Source organism: Anser brachyrhynchus (genome assembly GCF_964034855.1).
Source record: "Anser brachyrhynchus genome assembly, chromosome: 5".
Taxonomy (NCBI): Eukaryota; Metazoa; Chordata; class Aves; order Anseriformes; family Anatidae; genus Anser; species Anser brachyrhynchus.
The window spans coordinates 63615543-63637003 of NC_137699.1; the positions used below are offsets into that span (position 1 = coordinate 63615543).

Genomic DNA, 21461 nt, shown 5'->3' on the forward strand with positions numbered 1-21461 from the left:
CAATCCTTTGTTCATAGCAGTTGTTTATAGGCAGGGTGCTTGAGTTCAAGCAAAGCTATAGTTGAAAGGTAACCCGTAAGCACAGTGTGAAGCCTGTGCTAAATTTGATTGCCTAGTTTGTGTTGCCTTTTCCTTTTTTCATTATTCCCAAAAAATAACTGCTCATGTTTCAAATGTCAAGAGTCTGTTTTAAACTCCTCTACTAATATTTTCCTTCCCCAGTGAAGTCTTTCTCCACACAACTCAACTTCAAGAAGCCCTTAAGGATTTACTGAAGTTAGTCAGGGTTGTGTTTGTGCAAATGCGTTCCTCCCTCACTACCTTTGTGTTTCGTGGTTATTTTCTTATGTAAAAATCCTAAAGGTTGCGATCACTTGAAAATCATTGTAGCAAACGGACACTTCTTTCACTACTAGATCTGTAAACATCTACGCACCAGCTGAGCGTGTGTAAGTAGACGCGATTTTTACCGTGATATCCAGTGCCATGGGGCAGGACGTCGGTCCTGGCTGGCTGTGGGTCCAGCCAGCACGGGTGGAAAGTCTGTCCAGGAGACCCTCAGGTGTGGTCTCCTTGGTGACTCCATCGCTCGGCGAAGTTGCTTGAAGCACAGCCCATAAAACCATCGATTTTTTAAAGAGGTTATTAAGAATATTAGCTACGCTGTTACTTTTTAAATAAACACACTAGGGATCCAAACAGAATTTATAGCAGTACTTGAGACCTCTTGGACTTGTCAAAATCACGTAAATTAAGGGCAGCAGTATAGGGTTGTACTTCTGCTTCCGCATCCCCGGCTTGATATTAGGAGATCAGTTTCACTAATCAAACTTGAAACAAAAATAAACATACGAAGCTCTTTTTTTATCATGAGAGGACATGGTAGTTGCCACATTTTCGGAAGCAGCATTTTATCTAAAACCCAAGACCTTTATCTAAATTGCAGTCTTTCGTGTCCTGCAAGCTGTTACAGGCGTGTTGTTCGTGCCAAAGGAAGAACAAAGGTAATAGCATCCGCTTGCATGACCACGAGGCGGGCAGACGCCTTCGAGGGCCCGGTCGGCCGGTTCCTGCGGTGCTGTTCCCCAGAGGCAGGCTGCCAGGCTGTCAGCCTGTGCTGGCGTTACATTATGGGGTAGCAGGGAAGTGCCCCTCACAGGGAGGGAGAGCCTCTGGGGCCGGGCCGCGGACACCTCCCTCGGCCTGCCCTGAGCCATGGGCCCGCGGAGCTGCCACCGTTGAGCTCTGCATCCCGTGTGGAAATTCTGCCCATGGGACTTAATAAATGTACACCAGCGTTTTTCCTAGGGCTCGATATTTTTCTTGCCTTCATTGCAGCTATAAAATTATATCTTTTTGAGCTTATGATAGCTTTTAAGCTTTTACCCTTTTAAATTAATGTGTTAGGAACGTGCTAGGCTATTGCGCTGTCCATAATGTGTTTTTAAGCACAGGGCTCTTTTTGCAAAGGCTGCGTAGAATGTGTAAATGTGCTTATGTAGCTGTCCTAATCAGAAACTGCTCTCACAACAAGGCAGCCGGTGTTGAGGGCTCTGCGCTTCTCTTCTGAGTCAGCGGTGGCTGAGTGGGCGTGCAGGCCGTATGCTGCCTCAGAGGCATTTTGAAATGAAAGATTCTTAATGGCGAGCCTACGGTGCGTGTTTTCTCTCGCTTTCAGCTGGGGGACTCTGGAGTTACATTGCCACAGTATTTCAGTCTGTGGTTGGGACCCTCGTGCTGCAGACACCGTGTCCAGTGGAGCTGGGTGGGCCTGGGAGCCGTGAAGGGGCCGCTGCAGAGGCCTCAGTTGTGCTCCTCTGGGGGACGCTCCGGTGAATTCAGAGCACTCTGTGCTTGCTGAGCTCTCAGCTGATCGATCGGGATCAGGCTGCCAGGCCAGCCTTTCTCTGTTGGTCTTCAAGAGATATTTGTGCCTCATGCAAAGCAGGTCATAAAGAGTGGAACATGAAAGGCTGGTGTATGTGGAATAACTGTTACTGAACAGGCTGATGTGCTAGAAAACCCTTGTGAAGGGCTTAGCAATTATCCCAGCCCAAGGCTTGTTTTTATGTGTGTCGTACACACTTTCAGGTCTCTTTCAAAGTTCAGTTTTGTGTGACGTAACTGTGATTATTTCCTGTTTTTCAGGAGATGACTTTTCATTGATACAGCAAGAAATATATATGGTTAAAGAATGCAAACACTGCAACATAGTCGCCTATTTTGGGAGCTATCTCAGGTAAACCCCACTGTATTACCTACATTTCGTCTGGTTCTTTCCTGGGACAATCTCAGTCTGGCTTATTACTTATATCCTCTCTCATTGTTCTTCTCTATGCTGAATTCCCTTCAGTTCCCATCTGGCTTAAAAAAAAAAAAGTAAAAAAGAAAAAAAGTGACTAATACTTTGTTTTCTCTGCTGGCCAAAAGGCTGGAATATTTTTATCACTAGGAACAGAAAGAAACTTTTCCCTTAGAGACTCTTGCAACATATCCAATCCTACTCTCTTGCTGGGCAGATTTTAAACATTTATCACTTCTACTATAAAGCAAGCTTACTGTTATCTAGAGTAGAATTGCGTTTAGGTATTTAATTTAATGGCAGTATTGTGTGCTGTGCAAGGATAGCCAGTGACTTGTAAGAGCAAAACACACTAAATCTGGGCTGCTGGTAATAACATTTTTCATAGCTCTGGTGCGACAGATGCGACGTACTGAGAGCAAGGTGATGCCAGCTGGCCACATCTTCAAGTGCACACGTTAAACGTTATACAGAAAGTTGGGGAATATTTTCCATTTCTGTGGAACAATGCCATTTATCAATTGGCTCTGTGGGAATATATATCACCACTTTGCCAATTTGGTCTCTTTCTACACGGCTTCATCTTTGGATTTCATAGAGGACTGCATTTTTTTAAGTAATTTGTACAGCCCAAGTGGACTTCAACTGGAAAATAGCTGGATTTCTAAATCCCCAACACTCCTTTTGGAGGCTGTGAGGAATTTTTTAGGTACAATTAGGTAATTTCAATTTCAGATTGAAACTGTGAGTTTAGTATGCTTATCTAATGTACTCATGCTGTTAGAAGGTAAACCTCAGGTGTTTACACATTCTTCCTTGCAGTTAAGAGGTCAGGGTTAAAGTAACATCTTTTAGATCTGATAACAGTTAAAAGCTTGTCAGTGATTTTGGCATAAAATTTTCATTTTGATAGGTGAGAATTTATATTGAGATTTTTAATAACATGCGAAACGTGTAACTGCTAGTCATGTATCAGGGTGTATGTTTTTAACTAAGGGCGATCAAGGCCGATAGAAAACAATTTAAATAATCATTATTAACTGTGTTCTGCATACAGATCAATCAGCTTCTGATGTCTGTGTTTTTAACTTCTTTTTTTGATAGCCGTGAAAAGCTGTGGATATGCATGGAGTACTGCGGTGGGGGATCCCTCCAAGATATTTACCATGGTACTTTGAAAATTACTTTACGTTTGTACCCTTTGAAAGGTTTATGCAAAGAGGAAAATTTGAAAGGAAACTAGCAGGGAATGGTTGGTACTAGCCAGCACTACATGTGTTTTTTCTTAAGAAATGAACAGTGTTTTTTAGCTACAGTCAACAGATTTTGTCGAGAGCACTTCTCAACATGGAAACAGTCACTTTGTGCTAATATCCTGCTATTCTAGGCCAGAACATGCTTTATCTTTTAATCATCACACTGTTCGTTTCCCTCTGTGATACTTAGGTAACAAGAGCTTGATTTATTCCAGTGGAGAGCTCTTTGGTAACTACAGTTGCTGTACATTGTGAGCTCGTCTGCGTCTTTAGTTGCCTTCTGTCAGCCCAGTGTCTTGAATGTCAGTATGCAGTAGTAGTTTATCTCCTCTCTCTGAAGGTACTGGAAAAAAAGACCTATAAGAAGTTCACAGCTAGAAATCGTTCTATTTAGATGTGGAGACTCTGCATGCTATGAAGAAGCAGATTTTACTGAGAAATCTCTAAATTTGATCTTTAAAGGATAAAAAAGACCTTTTATCTCTCCTCTTGTACAATACCGTACCACTCTTCTATTATTATTTTCACCTCTCAGGTCTAACCTAGAGTTGTTGACTCTGTAGAAGGATTTACTGGAGTTGTTAAAAAAGCAGTCCAGAAACTTGCTTTGCCTTTAAATGACAACATGGGGTTTTTGAGTACCAAAGCTTTCTACCTTTTTTCCTACTATTTTTCAGACAGCTTTAAAACAATTCTAAGTCCCATGGCCCCCTACTATAAAACATGGCTGTTGCTAATATTAGAAAATTAACAGAAGTAATTTTTATTGCTTTCTACGTTTCCCAGAGTACAGGATACTGTATTGCTGTGAAGTCGCTTTTAAAATGATAATTAGATTTCTGTCAAACAAGTTTTCTTTTCGCTGTGGGTATTGTCTTCTGTTGCTGTGCTGTTTTTGTTTTTTTACAGAAAGGCTTTCTGTAAAACAAACAAACAAAACCCTCTTTTCAGCTGAATGTAAAATACAGTCCTTGTAAAAAAGATCTTTAACTTTCACGGCAATAAATTTTTTTTGGCTGCTTCACAATGTTATTTATATGTTACAGGCTGTAGACTTACGTATTTTTTAATCTTTGTTTTCAGTAACAGGACCTCTGTCAGAGTTACAAATTGCATACGTATGCAGAGAAACTTTACAGGTACTGTACTTCTGCAGGTGTATGATGAAGTCTTGTGTGATAGTCTGTGCACAGAAAGTAAATATGGAAGATGAGTCATTGCAGAAAATGATTCAGTACCGTCACTTCTATTTGCAAGGATTGGAAATCTACTTGAGACCAATTGACCAGGGTTAATCTGTTAGTTTCTATATTGTATACATAAAAAAGAGCAAGAAATACAGTAATGTAGTGCAAATATTTGCTTAGAATCATTGTCAGAGGAGTGCTCCTCAAGACCAGGCTGGATAGGGCTTTGAGCACCCTGATTTAGTGGGAGGTATCTCTGCCCATGGCAGGGGGGTTGGAACTAGATGACCTTTAAAGTCCCTTCCAACCCAAACCATTCTATGATTCTTTTGCAATGTAATTTGCAAAGGAGCTTATGCAGGAGTAGATGTCTCTGTGGATCCCATTACAAGGCCAAAATGCTAAAACTCAGTCCTGTTCCTGTCTCTTTGGTGATCTTGTTGGTTTCAGTGAGACTATGGAAGACAGGTCTTTGCAGGTTGTGACCACAGTGCTGTCTAGGCTATTTTCATGCATTGTTCTAACACAGTGATTCAGTGCAGAAAGTGTTTAGGACAAAGTTCTGAATCTCGTTGCAGAAAGCAGCTAATACCTAGCAAGCAAGGGTAAGTCCCTGGGTAATTTAAAATAGACATAAAAAAAAGGCACATTTTAAACTGCCTGCTTGACCTGTGGCATTAAATTATAATCGTTTGTAGAGGAAAAATATTACAATCAAATGACTAAAACAGTTTCATTTTCTGATTGCTAATAATTGTAGAAATATAAGATGATGCAGGCAGCATGCTTCTTAAAGGAACTTTTTATTCCCTGCTGCATCTATGAATAATTGCATAAGAGAATCACGAAGATGCACACCTTTCCCTGAAGCGGTGGCTGAACTCGTCACTGCCAGAGGCGGGGGTGTAGACCCATGGACAAATCTGCTTGGGAGTTCTGTTCCTGATCTCCTGTTGCTGCAGGAACTGGTATTGCTGGAAGGGCAGCTCAAAAACTAAACACCTGTTTGTTGAAACCTTCAGGACTTCAAAAATATAGCTAATTTTAGTAAAGGAAAATGGTGATTTATCTTGAGGCTTGTTTTGAAAATACACATATCCGTATGTAAAATGCTAGACCGTGACTGGTTTAAACAAGTCTTCACATGTGTTGGCTAGGGCTGGGAGAGATGAGGAACAGAATCCAGCATACCTCTTAGCTGCAAATCTCAAATTTTTGAACTTTGAAATAAAGTACATTGAGTAATTCAAATTTGTTAAATAAGAGTGGCTTTGCAGTATGTGAATGAATGGCAGAAATGATGAAGTGTTACGTCTCTTTTATTTCCAGGGTCTTGCTTATTTGCATATGAAGGGCAAAATGCATAGAGATATAAAGGTAACTTGGAACTTAAAGAAATTTATCTTGAACTTTCTAGCGCAGAAAAATATTTCTGATGAAATATTTTAATTTTCTATTTATTATGTTTTAGGGTGCAAATATTCTACTAACAGACCATGGAGATGTCAAATTAGGTAAGTTGCTTGAATTTATTAGTAAGACAGAAAGCAAATAGGAGTTTTTTGATTATTGACCATTGATTTAGCAAGTTGTCTTTTATCACTCCTACAAGGCAGAAACACACAAAAAAATAACCATAATGTAGAGACCCTACCTCCTGATGAGAATATTCAGCTTTTATAAGGCCTTGTCTTTGTGTTGCGCAGCACATGTTCGGCCAAGATTGAGCTTGCAATAAATGATAACGCATAATACAGCAAATCTCCTGTATTAGTGCAGCCAATTTTATTAGTTATTGTTCTCTGTACCACAAACCTTCCACATCGCACTGTGGAATGTTCTTACTTGTGCTACTAGGGCAGTAGTTGACAACAGAAAGTGTGGATCCATAGGTGTATGTATGAGATAAGAAGTTTTGCATTCTGTCAAGAAGTAACAGATAATTGTTTTTTAAAACCAGCAGGCCTTGAAGCCTCCTAGGTTTCCCTGGAATTTGTCAGGCTGGGGCTACCCAGATGTCGATGTGTTTGTTCCTAGCCAGAATGACAGTTCTCCTGTAGTGAGATAGTTTCTCCTGAGCCTGGCAGCCTGTGGCAACACAGGATCCATTGCTGGCTGCGCCTCCGATGTGTGATGTTGGGCACTTCCACACATGTGGAGATGAGGAAACTCTCCTCCTTTGCAAGCACTCTGGGGCCCACAGATGAACACTCAGAAGAGATCTGTATTGCTGGCTTTCTCCAGTGATGCTTTATGTTCAGGGGAGCTCAGGCAGGCTGAATCTTTCATCTGAGCACACTGCCTTTTAAAACCCCGTCCGCCTGTCTGCTGCCTCTCTTTAGAGCAGCCTACGTGCACAAGCAGACATCCTGGGAGACAGCACGAGATATTTATCATCTTACTGTGTCTGGTGTTGAAACTGGGGTAGCTGCGATTAGCTGCATTGCTGCTCCTCAGAAAAGCTGTGTGGTTCAGCGTGCTTACTCCCCTGTGGTGGCATAGGAGTGCTACGCTAGGAAAGTACAGCTTTTTTTAAAGAAAAAGGAAAAAAAAAAAAAAAGTAAAACCTTGAAACTGGTAGGAGCTTCCAATAACTCCATTAAACTTGGGTCACACACTGATACCTTCCTTTTGCCTGCTAAGCTAGTTAGATTTGTCCACAGTTATCCTCCAGCTATCGTACTACAAATACAATAAAAACAAAACAGGACTTAAATGGTATTTGGCTCTGCAAGACCACCTGATTATCTGCAGCTCTCAGAGTAAGGGATAATTGTCCCCTAGACAGAATCTCCAGAAATAAGAACAGATGGCCCCCCACAGTTCCTCTGTAATAACACAGAAATAGAACCGTTTCCAAAGCATGATGCTATTTTTCCTCTAGAATATTAAACTGAATGCCCACTAAATTTTGTGAGGTTGCTTGGTTGCTGTTTTGTGAGATGGGAAAAATAGCTAGGAGAGGAACAGGATCATGAGTGAGCTGTACATAGAAACGACTCTTCTTAAATTGAAATCATGTCAGTGTAGAAATTAGCTGATCTCATTATTAATCTTTAACTGTTGAAGCTTAATGAATTTTTAATTTGCATTAATTTGCATTAGTGCTTTTTCATAATATGATACTTCCTAGAATTGAATTGGAGTGTTAAAATCTAAATTTCTAAATATATGATAATTTCATTTTCCAGCTGACTTCGGTGTAGCAGCAAAAATAACAGCCACCATTGCAAAGAGGAAATCGTTTATTGGTACCCCTTACTGGTAATAAACTACTTCCATTTCTATGATTGCATGCAAAGCTAAGTCTGTATTTACAAATCATGCCAAGAATTCTAAAATACACATGCTGAAGTATGTGTGTATAAATAAGTAAATAAATACAGAAGTATATGCATGTATTTTAAAATATATATATATATAGCAAATGAATACATTCGCTTTCTTCCAAGTAAAATGCCGAAGAGTAGAAGTCTGGGAACCGCTGACTGTAGCTGGTCCGTTGCTGTAACATAATCTACCTGGTGTTTGAGGCCTCAGATTTCTCTCAACTTTGTTAATGCAAAACATTCTCCCCTTTTTTCCAGATATGCAATGGTCATTTAGTTTCTCGCCAGCTTCTTATTCTTCTAGTGAATAAACTAAATGATGTCTTTCAGATTTCTGCTGTGCAGAAGAAATTGCAAAGAAAAAGATTTTTATCTTTTAATCATCTCTAGTACCTAATTTCTGTGCGAGACAGCTTTTAATATGCTAACTTATCAGTGTAAATCTTGAGCTGGATGAATATGCAAATGTAACTGCCTTTGAATTCTGGCATTACTGTGGTGCAGTTAGGATGCCTTTCTCCAGGGCGATATTCTTAGTATAGACTGACTGCGTTCATACAGCTTAATTCAGACAACGGCTTCTAATTGTTTGCTGCCCTCCTTATCCTGGTGCAGCATGAGGACTCAGGGCAGGAAGATTATCTGGTCATTAAAGCATTTCGCCAGGAATCATGAGACTCAGGTTCTATTCCTAGCTTTGCTGGCAAGTTCACAACCTTAGGCAGAACACGCAACCTCTGTGTTTCTTTTCTCCCCTGATGCTGGGGAGGCGACAGCAGGCTTCTGCCTTCCTTGTGTCCTTTGTGGGGTTTTCTGCACTAGCATTACATAAAGTGCTGCGTGACTCCTGCATGCAGGCAGTGATTCAGATTTGGTTCTCTTCTGTATGCGCTGACTGAACGATGCCTTTGCTTTTAAAGGATGGCCCCAGAAGTTGCGGCAGTGGAAAAGAACGGTGGATACAACCAGCTCTGCGATATCTGGGCGGTCGGCATAACAGCCATTGAGCTTGCGGAGCTTCAGCCACCCATGTTCGATCTGCACCCCATGAGGTCTGCTGGCAGCGGAGCTTGCTTACCTTCCACATCCTCTTCAGTCCTAGCAGGGGCTGTTACGATACACTTCAGCCTTCTTCATAGCTCAGACTTAGAAACCCACACTAGTATTCCTTCATCAATTGCTTTCTGCATGAGCTATGTCTGTTTTTAAGATACCAGTCTGAAGCCAAAGACTTAAATTTAGAATTGAAATTATAAACGGTAATCTTTTAATTTAACAAAAGAAATTCATAGTGTCAGTAACACTGTGATTAAGAACAGGTAGAGTAAATCGCTAAAGAAACCTGTAGCCTTAGGTTTAACAAGATTATGCATGGCATTAAAAAGATTTTATTTAAGGATAAGAAAACGATCAACTTTATCGCATCTGTCCTCTAACACAGTATAGACTATAATCCAGTTTCACCAGAATGATTCTTATCATGAATTATAAATTTAAAGTGTTCAGATGTTGGAATGAAATATATATATATTATATTTATATATATATATTATATATATATAATTTGTTGGGTTTTTTTACCTTATGATGACATTATTCTTCCTTTACCTTTAGGGCCTTGTTTTTAATGTCAAAAAGTAACTTTCAACCACCAAAGCTAAAGGAAAAAGCAAAATGGTAGGTTAAACCCTTTCCTTTGTTCAATATTTTGCAGATAATATGAGAAAATGATTTGTCATTATTGAAGATGGAGCATTGTGACAAATAGTGTGGGCTAGTTTTAAACTCAGTAACTCAGAGAGGTGATTTCACCCAGAAGTTGTTTCACTGAGAAACAGCCAGTCGGTTGTTGCAATGTGAAAATAAATGAGAGAGAACTGAGGTCCAGCAGCAGGTATTTGCTGACGTGGCAGAAAACCAGCAGTATGGGACGGGACAGTCTTACTTTGTGAATTGCCCCCTACCAGTGATCAACGTGGATGTGAAATCTCCCTTCTTGGGTCTTAGGAAGAAAAGCTATTTTTATCCTTTCCATTTAATTCCTATTTATAAGGTATTTGCCACTGTTAATGGGACAGGTAATTGTTTAATCCTTTCTTGAAGTATGTGCCTCTGCCAATTTACATTCTGCGATAATTCCTTCAACTTGTGATACCTTCCTAGTGCCTGCAGGATTTTGTGTCGTACTTAATAACATTTTATTTTCATATTAATTTTCATGTTTTATTATCAAAACAATTCTGGATTTTTTGCTTGCAATTTTGCTATAAAATCTTTTTACCTTGATGTATTTGGGTAGACAGGTGTGTGCTAGAGGAAGGGAGAAAACGCTTCTAAATGTTTGTCTCCTGAATCGAAACTGCTCGCTGTAACCGCAGCCAATCAACGTGCGTTACTTCTCCGATGTCCTTTTTGTAGATGTTAAAACTAGAAGAGGAAATGTGTTTTTTAACATGATTTGAAGTCAAGTGTGCTTGGACTCATGTTGTCCACAGAAGTTACACTAACACAAATGCAACTGGAAAAAAATGCTTGAAAATTTGTAGGTCCAGTCATAACATCGAATCATACTTCAAATTTACCTAAATTGTTCTGGAAATAGCAACAAAATATTTTAAAGAGTAAGTTGAGTCTTTGTCTAGAACTTTGTATTTTATTTTCCTACCTGTTGCTAAGAGCAGTGAAATTGATAGGTTTGCTTGGATTTTGAGGTTTTGCTAGGTACCTAATTTACAATTTTTACTTTTGCTACCTAATTCTGTAACAGTTGAAACTGGAAAAAGTTTAAATAGCAACATAGGTGCTTAGTTTCTTTTCTGTGTCCTACCAAAACATTTTTCATGCAAGTTCCATTAATCATATGTGGTTTTTTCCCTATTTTGTTAACTGGGTAACATAATGATTCAAACCTGAGATGCATTGAGGTGCTTGGACAGCATTCTAACTTAGTGCATCCTTTTGTAATCTGTCTAGTTTCTGTGTTAAAATCAAAATGATCTTCCTGAAAAATTAAATATAAAACCTCATTTTCCTTTAAGGTCATCAACATTCCATAATTTTGTCAAAATTGCACTTACAAAAAATCCAAAGAAGAGACCAACAGCAGACAGACTTCTTTCTGTAAGTGACTTGGAACGTTTTGTGATGTTAGTAAATGATCTCTTGCTTCAAAGTGAGCAACAAATCAATGGAAAATCGAACTGGAACAATTTTCTTTCTCTCCCACAATATGGGTGGTGAAACCTGAATGAACGAGACAATGGTTGACTAGAAGAAGTGGCAAGACTTTATTCAGGGTCAGGATTTTTATAAGATTTTTGGTAGGGAAAATTACAGAAAATTGCCTTACATTCTTCAGCCTGCCCTTTCCACAAGTGGATGTCTCAGCCTCTTAGGTATAGCTGCATGGATGTTGACCCTTCCTGTCACACAAACAGAAAACTGATCTATATAGCTAGCATTTGTTCATGTATCTGTCTTACTAAATTTGACCAAACTACTTTTGTGAAAAATGAAGTTAATGTGTAACTGTTTGTTTGACTCAGAGTTTAATTTCCAACTGTCAAAAGTGTGCCATTTCCATGCTTACAGAGGGGATAGTCACTATGGAGTCATTAAAGAAATACTCGAGCCCCCAAATGAGGCAAAACTCAGTGAAGTTGTATATTGGGTGTTTATTATTGGAAGTTGCATATCAGCTGCATATTATAACTTGTTCTTTTTTATGATTTTAGCATAGCTTTGTAGGTCAGCCTGGTCTTTCAAGGTCTTTAGCTGTTGAGCTGTTGGACAAAGTTAATAATCCTGACAACCATACACACTACAATGAAGTTGATGATGATGATTTTGAGGTGAGAATATCTTTTATTTTCTCCCTTTAGGTAAACCCAGCATTTAGATATCTTGCTTTGCTTTCATTACGTAAGACTCCAGCTTGAGAGGGGCACTGCCCCAACATTTTTAGAGTTCCTGTAAGCTACTGTGCTGGAGGAACCAGGAAATCTTGTCAGAGCTTGTCACACTTTTGCTGTGGAGTGTATATGAAGTTCCTGTGTGCGGTTTGTGCAGGGTCTTGGCTTGGACAAAGACAATGTATGTTATGGTGTGTGGCTCTGCAACAGCTATTCTTTCTCTTTGTTGGTTTGATTCTTGATTGAGATCCAACAGAAATGCACATAATTTTTCTAATTTTTTTTCTGTTTACAACTCTTGCAGCCTCACTCTGTTATTCGCCATACGATTCGTTCTACGAACAGGAATGTTAGGGCAGAAAGAACAGCATCAGAGATAAACTGTAAGTTCCAGATATAATTTGCCCGTATGATGGCGTTGATTTGTTTCTGCCAAGAGAGGATGTTGTAGTCATTCTTCAGTTGCGTACCCTGGAAAGTCTTTCCTGCTGTTGACACATTTGAGAAATGAAACCTGAAGAAACAGTGCACAGACATGAATCTTCAATGATATTTTAATAGAATTGTAGAATGGTTTGGATTGGAAGGGACCTTACAGCCCATCTAATTCCAGCCCCTGCCATGGGCAGGGACCCCTCCTGCCAGCCCAGGTTGCCCCCAGCCCCATCCAGCCTGGCCTTGGGCGCTGCCAGGGACGGGGCAGCCACAGCCCCTCTGGGCAGCCTAGGCCAGTGCCATTTTTCCAAAAACAAAACTAAAACTTGCCTATTATTCTGCTGTTTCATTTCATCTCATTGCTGCATAGTAAAGTTCAGGCAGAAACTTTTTATGACCAGTATAGTCTTTCAGTTCTGTGATCTTGTCAGACTTTAAGCCTTACTTAAAACATCAAAAACACTAACTGGAAGCACATAAAAATTAAGAGTGACTTGATAATTAGGAGGGCATCTTTTCACGTGAATACATTGGCTTTCATTCTGTGATGAGAAAACTGTAAAAAAGGTAGCATTTTGTGTTTGTCTTTACACTGTTTCAAGTTCACAAGTTAAACCTTTTCTTGACCGTGTTGGAGCACTTTTAATAGCTGTCCTCACAAGGGTGTCTGTCAACTTAGTGCATTTTCTTTTCATAAAACCTTTTCTTTACTTTTAAAACAATGTTAATGCTCTACTCAGTTGGATCTAAGTTGAAATTTTGAGGGCAGAAACTGCCTTTCTTCAGGTTTGGACAAACGCCTGTTGTAATATAAATACTAGCCGCTCCTCTGAGTCACGTAGGTCTCGCTTTTAGGAAGCTTAGTGTTAACAGCCCCTTTTTTTCTTTCATGTGCATTTAAAAATAACGTGGTTACACAATTACATTTTAGTTTGCTTTCATATTATGACTTGCTATTTACTTTTCATCTGTTTCTTGTGGGTTTCAAATTTGTGAATTTAAGCATTTAGGCAATAATGATATTTATAGTGGTAGTCATTTAATAGGCAAATTAAGTGTTGTGTACGTTATTTTGTTGTGCTACGGCATGTGCTTCCCTGTAGTAAGCATCGAAGGGACATTAGCGTAATGTTGTATGTATTAAAGTTGACAACGTTATGTTTTGTAGTTGATAAGCTCCAGTTTGAGCCCCCTCTACGGAAAGAAACTGAAGCTCGGGATGAAATGGTAAGGACAAGTTTGTTTTTTCCTTCCTTTACTAAAATCTTAGCATCTTCATTGCTTTGTGGTTCAGCTCTAAGTAATTTATGTCTGAAGTACAAAGTCATGAGAAGGCTACTCTTGGTCCCTGGACAATCGAAACATTTTTAAGAAAATGAATTGCCCTCTATGCTTTGTGCAGAGAGTCATGCTCAGATGAAAACAACAAGTGCCAATTAATTTGATAATGTGGAGAGGCTGTTCTGCATTTGAGTCCCTGATCTTACCATCATCAGAGTTTATTTGCTGCTTGTTTCTTGGAGCCCAGCCAACTTGCATGCAGACTTTTTGCCCCCTGTGAGCTGCTGCTGTTTATTCCAGTTCTCAGCAGTTTGCTTCAGATCAGCTAATTAACGTTCTTTTGGGTTAGTATGTGACTGTTTAAAAGGGCTCCATTTTTTAATAAGTGTTGTGAATAGCAACAGCTGCCATTAATTTTGATTTGGAGAAACCAGTGCTCGGTGTTCCAGAAAAATCCCACTCCTATTTTTTTAAAGCTGTACTCGAGTTCACCAGGTGGATACAAGTTCATCTTATTTGCATGTGACTTCAGAGACTTGTACATGTTGTTACTGATGAGGTCCCCTTGGTATGGTGACAGCAATGCCCCCAGCCTTCCCTGACAGTATTTCATACGAGTTTGGAGGTGGCTGCACTATGTTCTCTTGTTGGAAGAGTGTCTTGGAAGTGCCCCGAGTGGAAAATCCTTACTGAGTTTTCACCATAAGTTTTTGCTTTCATGCTATTTAACGTTACTTGATACTGGCATTATACCATTTCCAGATGCTGCTTTTCAGTCTGAATCTAAGAAGAAAATATCTTTTCAGTAATTGTTTTGTAACTATATTGTGAAACATTACCTCACTTTGGAATTTTATTTATTGCTAATGGGTCATTCTGCAGAGTTTGGGAATCTCCCAGGCTTCTTCACGTGCTGTGGATTCAGTTTGATAGGAAAAAAAAATGAAAATCTCTTCATCCTCAGGTGGTGGCAGCTGGCAATGACTTTGCTTCACATTGGAATCCTTTTGTTGAAGGTGGAAGCAGCAGGTAAGTATGGAGTTTTAAAACATCTTGTATTTCTGTGACTTAATATCAAAATATAGTCTGAAAGAAATAAATTGTGGTGGAAAATCAAACCTTAAGCCCAAATTTATTTTAATATTTATAAAATCAAAGGAGATTTTACCCAGTTTTCAGTCATCCTTCTACTGTTGGTTGGTCATTGTCTTGGAGAATGGATTTTAATCTCTTTTAATAATGAACAGTAGTTTATTTTAAATTTATTGTAGCTCCCAGTTGTAGATGGAAAGCAAAACATACACGTGTATGTCTGCCATGCTGAAATAACATTGCCAAAGCCAATTTTCTGAAGCGAAATCAGAAACCTTGCAAGGGCTGAGTTCAGGCTCCTGCACTACCCTTGCACGTCTCTTGTGAGCCACTTCTGTAGTTGTGACATCCTGTGGCAAATATTTTCGCAGTGCTGAAGGGCAGGTCTTTGCCAGTAAGCGAGGAGAAACCAGTTCTGAAGATTTCGTGGTGTGACTGCGCGGCTGCTGCTGTGGGTGTCTGCTTAGCGCAATCTATAATAACAGCCGTATAGTGTTAAGGGGTGCAGTGTTTTAGGCAAAGATATGCTCTAACTGATTTCCTCTGGGCTAAAGCAGGCCTGAAGTAAGGGGGCACAACTGTGTCCAAGTTAGGACTGAATTTAACACGTATGTGGCTTCCTTTTGCTGCAAACCACCAGATTCTGCCTTTAAAGGCAACCTTTGAATTTGTATTGAGCGATATGAATGTTTAGTAATAGTGGTGCACATATGTAGGGAAAGATGGTATTTCAGTTCAAATAATTGAGGCTCAAAGAGCTTCTTTCCCATCTTTATTTGGAACTGAGCAGCACACAGTAAATTTCTTTGGCTTTTTTGCAGATAAAGTCTTGCACAACCTGTCAGCTGACACTCCAGCCCCCTGGAAGGCTGACCTTGTCACGTAGATTGCTGGTGTTTGGGTCTATTTAAGTTCAACCCATTTTTCTGTTCTCACTGTCATCGTAGTAAAAGTTCAGGGTGGCTTTCTAGACCCTGCCTTTCTCTGTCCAGTAATGACAGTGGCTTCTTTCCTTCCTTTGTTCATGTTCTTTGCTTGTGTGACCCTGATGAACTAAAAGATTGCAAGCCGTTCTCATGAGTGGTGAGTTTTCTGCAGACAGCTGGAATCTGCAGGGTCGAGGAGCAGGGAGGGAGGAAAGCTCTGATTTCTCATCCTCATATCCTCCCTGCGAAGTGACTTACTGACTTGGTTCTGTCTCTCTGCCATTATTAAGATTGTCCATACCAGACTATATTGCAGAATGGATGTAGCTGTAGCAAGCGTTGCTAGGGCTATAACTTTGTAAATAGATACGGATTCAGTACACAATCTCTCTGATTGAAAGGAGAATAGTCATAAAACTTCTGGATGGTCAGTCTGTGCCGCTTACTTGGAATCCACTTCCAGTTTAAAAAGATAAACAGGAAATGCATAGCTCCTCTGTCCCCAGCAATTCAGAACAACACCAGGGATGTGAAGAGAGGATGCGTGCTGGGGGAAGACAGACAGACGGACTTGCTTTTCATGTCCCTTGGCTTTTATCAGAATAATGGCAATTGTTATGTTTGATCTGGGAATTATGTCAGTGGAAAGAGGCATATCAGAAATTGTACCTGAAGATTGAATGTACTCGTTGGCTCTTCTCACCCTTATTGTAGTATTTTAAATGACTTCCTGTGTAGATTTTTTATATTATGGACGTATTTTTTTGCTGATGGGTAGGCCTTTCTTTTTTTTTACTAGCTCCTGGTGACAACTGCTTTTCCTTCAAAACAAATAAATTGTAGGGAAATTGTATAGCAATCCATATGTGGTTGGATTAGTTTTTGGGTAATATGTTCTGAATTTCCCATTAGTTACCCCTGTAGCCATTCCTCACTGGGTGACGTGTGTGGTGGTGGGGTTTGGGAGTGTCTGCACTGTAGGCTGACTTGTCTGCAGAGTCTTGGGTTGCACCAGGCTTCTACAGCCCGAAGAAGCCTGCCTCTGCTGGAGCACCGAGACAGCCAGCTTGCGAGCTGCTGCTTCCATTGCAGAGCTGCTGACTGCAGAGGCCTGGACTTCACGGTACCACCACAGCATACTAAGGAATGCATTTGGATGTGTAATGATCAATTATTTTTTTTGTTGTTCTAGAATGACATTTTCGGCGCTTCTCTGATCCTCTAGTCACAATTTCTTTTTTTACCTTTTGCTGGCTTTGAAAGAAAAGTTCCCACTGTTGTGGGAAACAGTCTGTGTCTTGAGCATACAACACTCAAGGAAGCAATTTTCCACTATTTCACTATTTCTTCTTTGTAGAGGCTTTTCTCCTTTTGTAACTTCCTTAGTTTTCTTTTTTTTTGTTGTTGTTTCTATTATTAGGCATTTCAGCAATATTTAAAATACCATGTAGGAAGAGGAAAGATTAGTTGATGGTATCTTGTGTGGAAGAGAGCTGAAATGGTTCTTGGGGGTGGGCGGTGAGGGAGGGAGGGAAAGGAAGCGACTGTGCTGAATTGAAAAGGGCTTAATGCAGTGAGAGAGAAGCACCGTGTTTTGTAAAGGGCTGGAGATGCTCGTTACAAAAGTGAATGGTATTGTCACCGATCAGTTCGGTTGCACATGTCAACCTTAGAGCAGAGCTCCTAATGTTATAAACATTTCACCTAGGGGACTGCTTACAAAATTTGGCGATGGGAGTGAAGATGTTGAAGAGTGAGTGAACCTCCTTCGTGTACAGTTGCATTTACTCCGTGTGGCTCTCGCTAAGCAGGCAGCGTTCTGGCAAAATCGCATCCCCTAAAATGCTGCAGGCAGCTTTGCCACCCGTAGAAGCGAGGGCTGGCTGCTCTCAAAGATCTAACGCACGCTTGACTGTTTATCTGATCATCTGGAGAATGTACGCAAAGCAATGCTTTCTTCCTTTGCTCTCCTTCCTGAGGTTATTTTAGGATGTGTGGAAGTGCCTAATACTTGAAAGTAGACTTCGTGTTGACTAGTCTGCCAGGCCTCATAGCGGCAATGGGCATGCAAATATTCCTGCAGAGCTCCGGGGGGGTTTGTGCAACTCCTGTTACCCAGACGTTTGAGTGATCCAGAACTGCGCTGAAAAACAGCAAGCTGCACCGAACGGCTGTGAACCCTTTTGTTGGTTGGCCCAAAGTTCAGGTGCAGTTGGGGTTGCTGTTAGTAGATGTCCAATGAACTTGTTTTGTCACTTGGGAAAAACTGGGGGAGAACATTGCTCTGTGATTTACTGGCTGATCCGGAAATGCAGCATTTTCACTGTCAGGAAGAATTTACGACAAAAAACGAGTGCAAAAGTAAAATCCAAGCAGCGGAAGTGGGGTGCCTTCAGAGAACTAGTCCTTTAACATGTGTGCTTTGAAAATTTCAATACCCTTCATCACAGAACGCTCGCTAATGTCTACGTTTATGAAAGAACATGAGTTTATCAAAAACAACACTTCTAACAAGATTAACATGCTTTTTTATTTTTCCACCCTTGGACTTCTAGTTTAACACTGTTCATGCAAAGCTGTGATCAGTCTTTTCTATGCGTCTGGCTTGTATCATTTACAGTCTTTGTTCTCAAGCAAGTCTATTTATATTGTTGATTTAACTAAGACAACTTCTACGCCTTTTTATTTCAGATCAACACTAAAGCGAGCAGGGCCACCTCCTCTACCTCCTAAGGTAAGTGACTGTGGTTTTAGGCAGCAAAACCCCACTCGTGCAGCCTCTGCTGTGCTTATGTTGGATGCTCTCGGTAGGTTATAAATTCTCTTAAATGCCATTTGCTAGCTGACTTCATGTATTTTATGCTGACTTGCAGTCTGTGCAGTCTTGACCTTTGGGAACTGCTGGCCTTGTGCGCTGTTCTAGACAAAGTGAGTGTTAGGTATTTTCTCTCTAAAGAGAGCATGCTGTGCGGAATGGCCTCTCAGTCAGCGTTGTGCCCGCTGCTGGGATTTTTCCATCAGAGAAGGAATACCTCTTAGATTATTCTTCTGACAAACGGCTTTGTTCAAAGGCTGATTTACGTATTTATTTTTCTAATGCAGAAGCAGTGTGACTTGAACTAAAATTTGCTTTAAGTGTATGCTTCCAGATGCCATTTCCCAGGTAATCGTCACCTCTTTTGTTTGTTGCAGCCAAGAATAAACAGTTATCCCGAGGAAAATCTCCCGGATGATGAGAAATCTCAGACGATAAAACATTTCCCCGACTCACAGAACAGAGCCCCACCAGCTCATAGGAGACAGAGTATTCCTGTTTGTGGGCCTCAGACTGATTCTTCCCCCATTGGTATGACCAGCAGCATCAGTAGCCCAGGATTGCTCACAGCTAGATACAGCGACTTGGGTAAATGCATTGCACTTCCTAAAGGTGCCTTGTTTCCTTTAAAAGGAAATCAGTTTGGGAGTCAGCTCTGTTCTCAGAAGATGGTTATTTTAATACAGGCTGACCATGAAGTGAACCTGTCCTTTTTACATGTGTGCTGGTTCTTGTTAGAGCCATGACCCGTGGTGGAAATGTCCTTCCCAAAGCAGGGATGCTCAGCCAGTCAATACTATTGCCTGCAGGAATAACATAAAAACAAGTGTGCAGGAAGAACCATCTGTGAGGACGTTGCCACAGCTTTATTCTCAATCCTGTTCAGCCTGGGGACTGTTTGGATAATGGGAAGCCTTTTTTACTGTGTAGCTTTGCATGCAGAAGAGTAGCCAGCTGCTCTTGAAAGGGTTCAGCCACCTGAGAAGTGTATACGCAAGTTTCAGAGTTCACTATGCTGTACTCCCACTAGGCACAGGGAGAAGAGAGAATAGGGCAGCAAAATATTTTCTATTTCGTTATGTCAAGTGAGTTCCAAAATGTGCCTGGGCTTCCTTCTAGGAAATGGGGATGGCATGTTGAAACTAATTGAAGAAAATGCAGAAGGATCTGGACAAATCCCTCAGCTGCCACGTAAAAAAGAGAAAAGAGATTTTCCTGTAAGTATTGTGGCTCTCAGTCTGATCAGTTGCCCTATTTCACATATCATTTCAAGCTAGCTAGTTTTATTTCAGTGCATGGGAGCTATTTTATGATCCTTCTCTCTTCCCGCAGAAGCCAGCGATCAATGGTTTACCACCCACACCGAAGGTGCTGGTAAGAAGCCTCATTTGCAGTGGGAATTATTGGAAGTCTGCCATCATGTCATCTCTCCAGTGTCAGAAAGGTTTATTCTAGAATGAGCCACCACCTCATCTGGGCTGATGTGCACGTCGTAGCCAATTACTTTTCACAGTTATTTGTGCACTGAATCCAAGATACTTGTTTCCTTTTCTTAAAAACTTCCCTTCACCATTCAGTCAGGATGTGAAGAGATGGGGACTTCACTGGCTCTGTGGGCTGTGATCTCCAGTGGCATTCCCTGTTTAATCCAGAGAAAGGGGGGAAGGAGGTAGCGATTGGAGAGGGTGTTACTTGCCTGAATGTTTCTGCTTGATTTGCTTTCTTACACAGTTGCATAAGCACTCAGTCTTCTTACCTAGTAGGTAAGAATTGTCCATATTGTTTTGATCACTCTTTGCATTTCTTAATGTATATGAAGTCTATGAAAAGGTTTGGAAGGCTGCATTGTAATTGGGGGGGAAAGATAAAAATGTTTTCCATCAAAGCGGGTTAGAGTAAGTTTGTGTCTGAAGAGGAGAGGGCCATGCTGGGTGTACAATCCTGTGCTAAGTAGCCAAGTGCCAGAAGTTAAGACCTTTATACTAGAAACATGTTTCAGGTTTCATTTTTTGTGTCTTTCAGATGGGAGCATGTTTTTCCAAAGTCTTTGATGGTTGTCCCTTGAAGATTAATTGTGCAACATCGTGGATACATCCAGATACTAAAGGTAAAGTTACTTTTTGTGTTTGTATGTGAAGGCTGCCTGTTACTAAAGTGCTAATGAGCTTGTGAAATAAACCATTTCTCTTAATTTTATAGATCAGTACATTATCTTTGGAACAGAAGAAGGTATCTATACTTTGAATCTGAATGAACTTCACGAAGCAACAATGGAACAGGTGATCTTTGGTGTATTGAACACACACAATAGATTTAGCAATACTATGAAGCAAGAAAGTTTTATATTAAAGGGGGGGTAGATGGGATGCCAAACTTTGTGGCATAAACTGATTCACATCGAAGTAAACACTGGAAGTCTTAAAATTAGTAGTTCCCTTACCTGATTTTGTTGTTGCTCTTTATATAACACTGCTTTCAAAGGACCTCTGTACTAAACTAGCTTTCTTCTCTGTGGAGACAACTGATTACCTACCTTTTCTTTCTTCATTTTATCTCCACTAGATGGCATATTGCTTCTCCACTACATGCTACCAAAGCCCTCAGCCATTTAGTTTAGTTGGTGGTGTTACCACCAATAAGTATGCATTTGCTTCAGTTTTCATGGGCTCTCTAACCCTTTCCAAAGAGCTTCCACTTCATAAAATCATGGTGTTGTTACATTTGCCTTTTTAGAGTCAGAAGTAGCAGGGTGTTTTTGCAAGGGAAGCATTGACAGAGGCTGATAATGAGATGTACACCTGCAGCCTTCAAAAGCAGTTCACAAAGGCACTTCAGGCCTCTAAAGTGTTACATTCGGTCAAGACATGGCACAGGACAAAAGCCACAGGTGACGAGGTGGATATCTATGACTAATAGTGAGAGAAAGA

General features: G+C 40.5%; 1 protein-coding gene across 3 annotated transcripts in view; it reads left to right on the plus strand.

The window, feature by feature from the left end:
• The window catches only part of MAP4K5 (mitogen-activated protein kinase kinase kinase kinase 5), a 69389-nt gene that overhangs the window by 32951 nt on the left and 14977 nt on the right, over positions 1-21461 (plus strand). The window contains exons 3-22 of one of the 3 annotated variants that reach the window (XM_080592669.1): positions 2149-2239; positions 3407-3471; positions 4642-4697; positions 6075-6122; positions 6217-6259; positions 7937-8009; positions 8995-9126; positions 9689-9751; positions 11113-11194; positions 11809-11925; positions 12290-12368; positions 13589-13647; positions 14666-14730; positions 17428-17472; positions 18411-18453; positions 18912-19065; positions 19654-19751; positions 19867-19908; positions 20557-20641; positions 20734-20813. In XM_080592669.1, the coding sequence (XP_080448795.1) occupies positions 2149-2239; positions 3407-3471; positions 4642-4697; positions 6075-6122; positions 6217-6259; positions 7937-8009; positions 8995-9126; positions 9689-9751; positions 11113-11194; positions 11809-11925; positions 12290-12368; positions 13589-13647; positions 14666-14730; positions 17428-17472; positions 18411-18453; positions 18912-19065; positions 19654-19751; positions 19867-19908; positions 20557-20641; positions 20734-20813 (1520 nt within the window). Of the gene's footprint in view, positions 1-2148; positions 2240-3406; positions 3472-4641; positions 4698-6074; positions 6123-6216; positions 6260-7936; positions 8010-8994; positions 9127-9688; positions 9752-11112; positions 11195-11808; positions 11926-12289; positions 12369-13588; positions 13648-14665; positions 14731-17427; positions 17473-18410; positions 18454-18911; positions 19123-19653; positions 19752-19866; positions 19909-20556; positions 20642-20733; positions 20814-21461 lie in introns of all 3 variants that reach the window. The other 2 variants (XM_080592667.1, XM_080592668.1) reach the window with 2 other exon arrangements.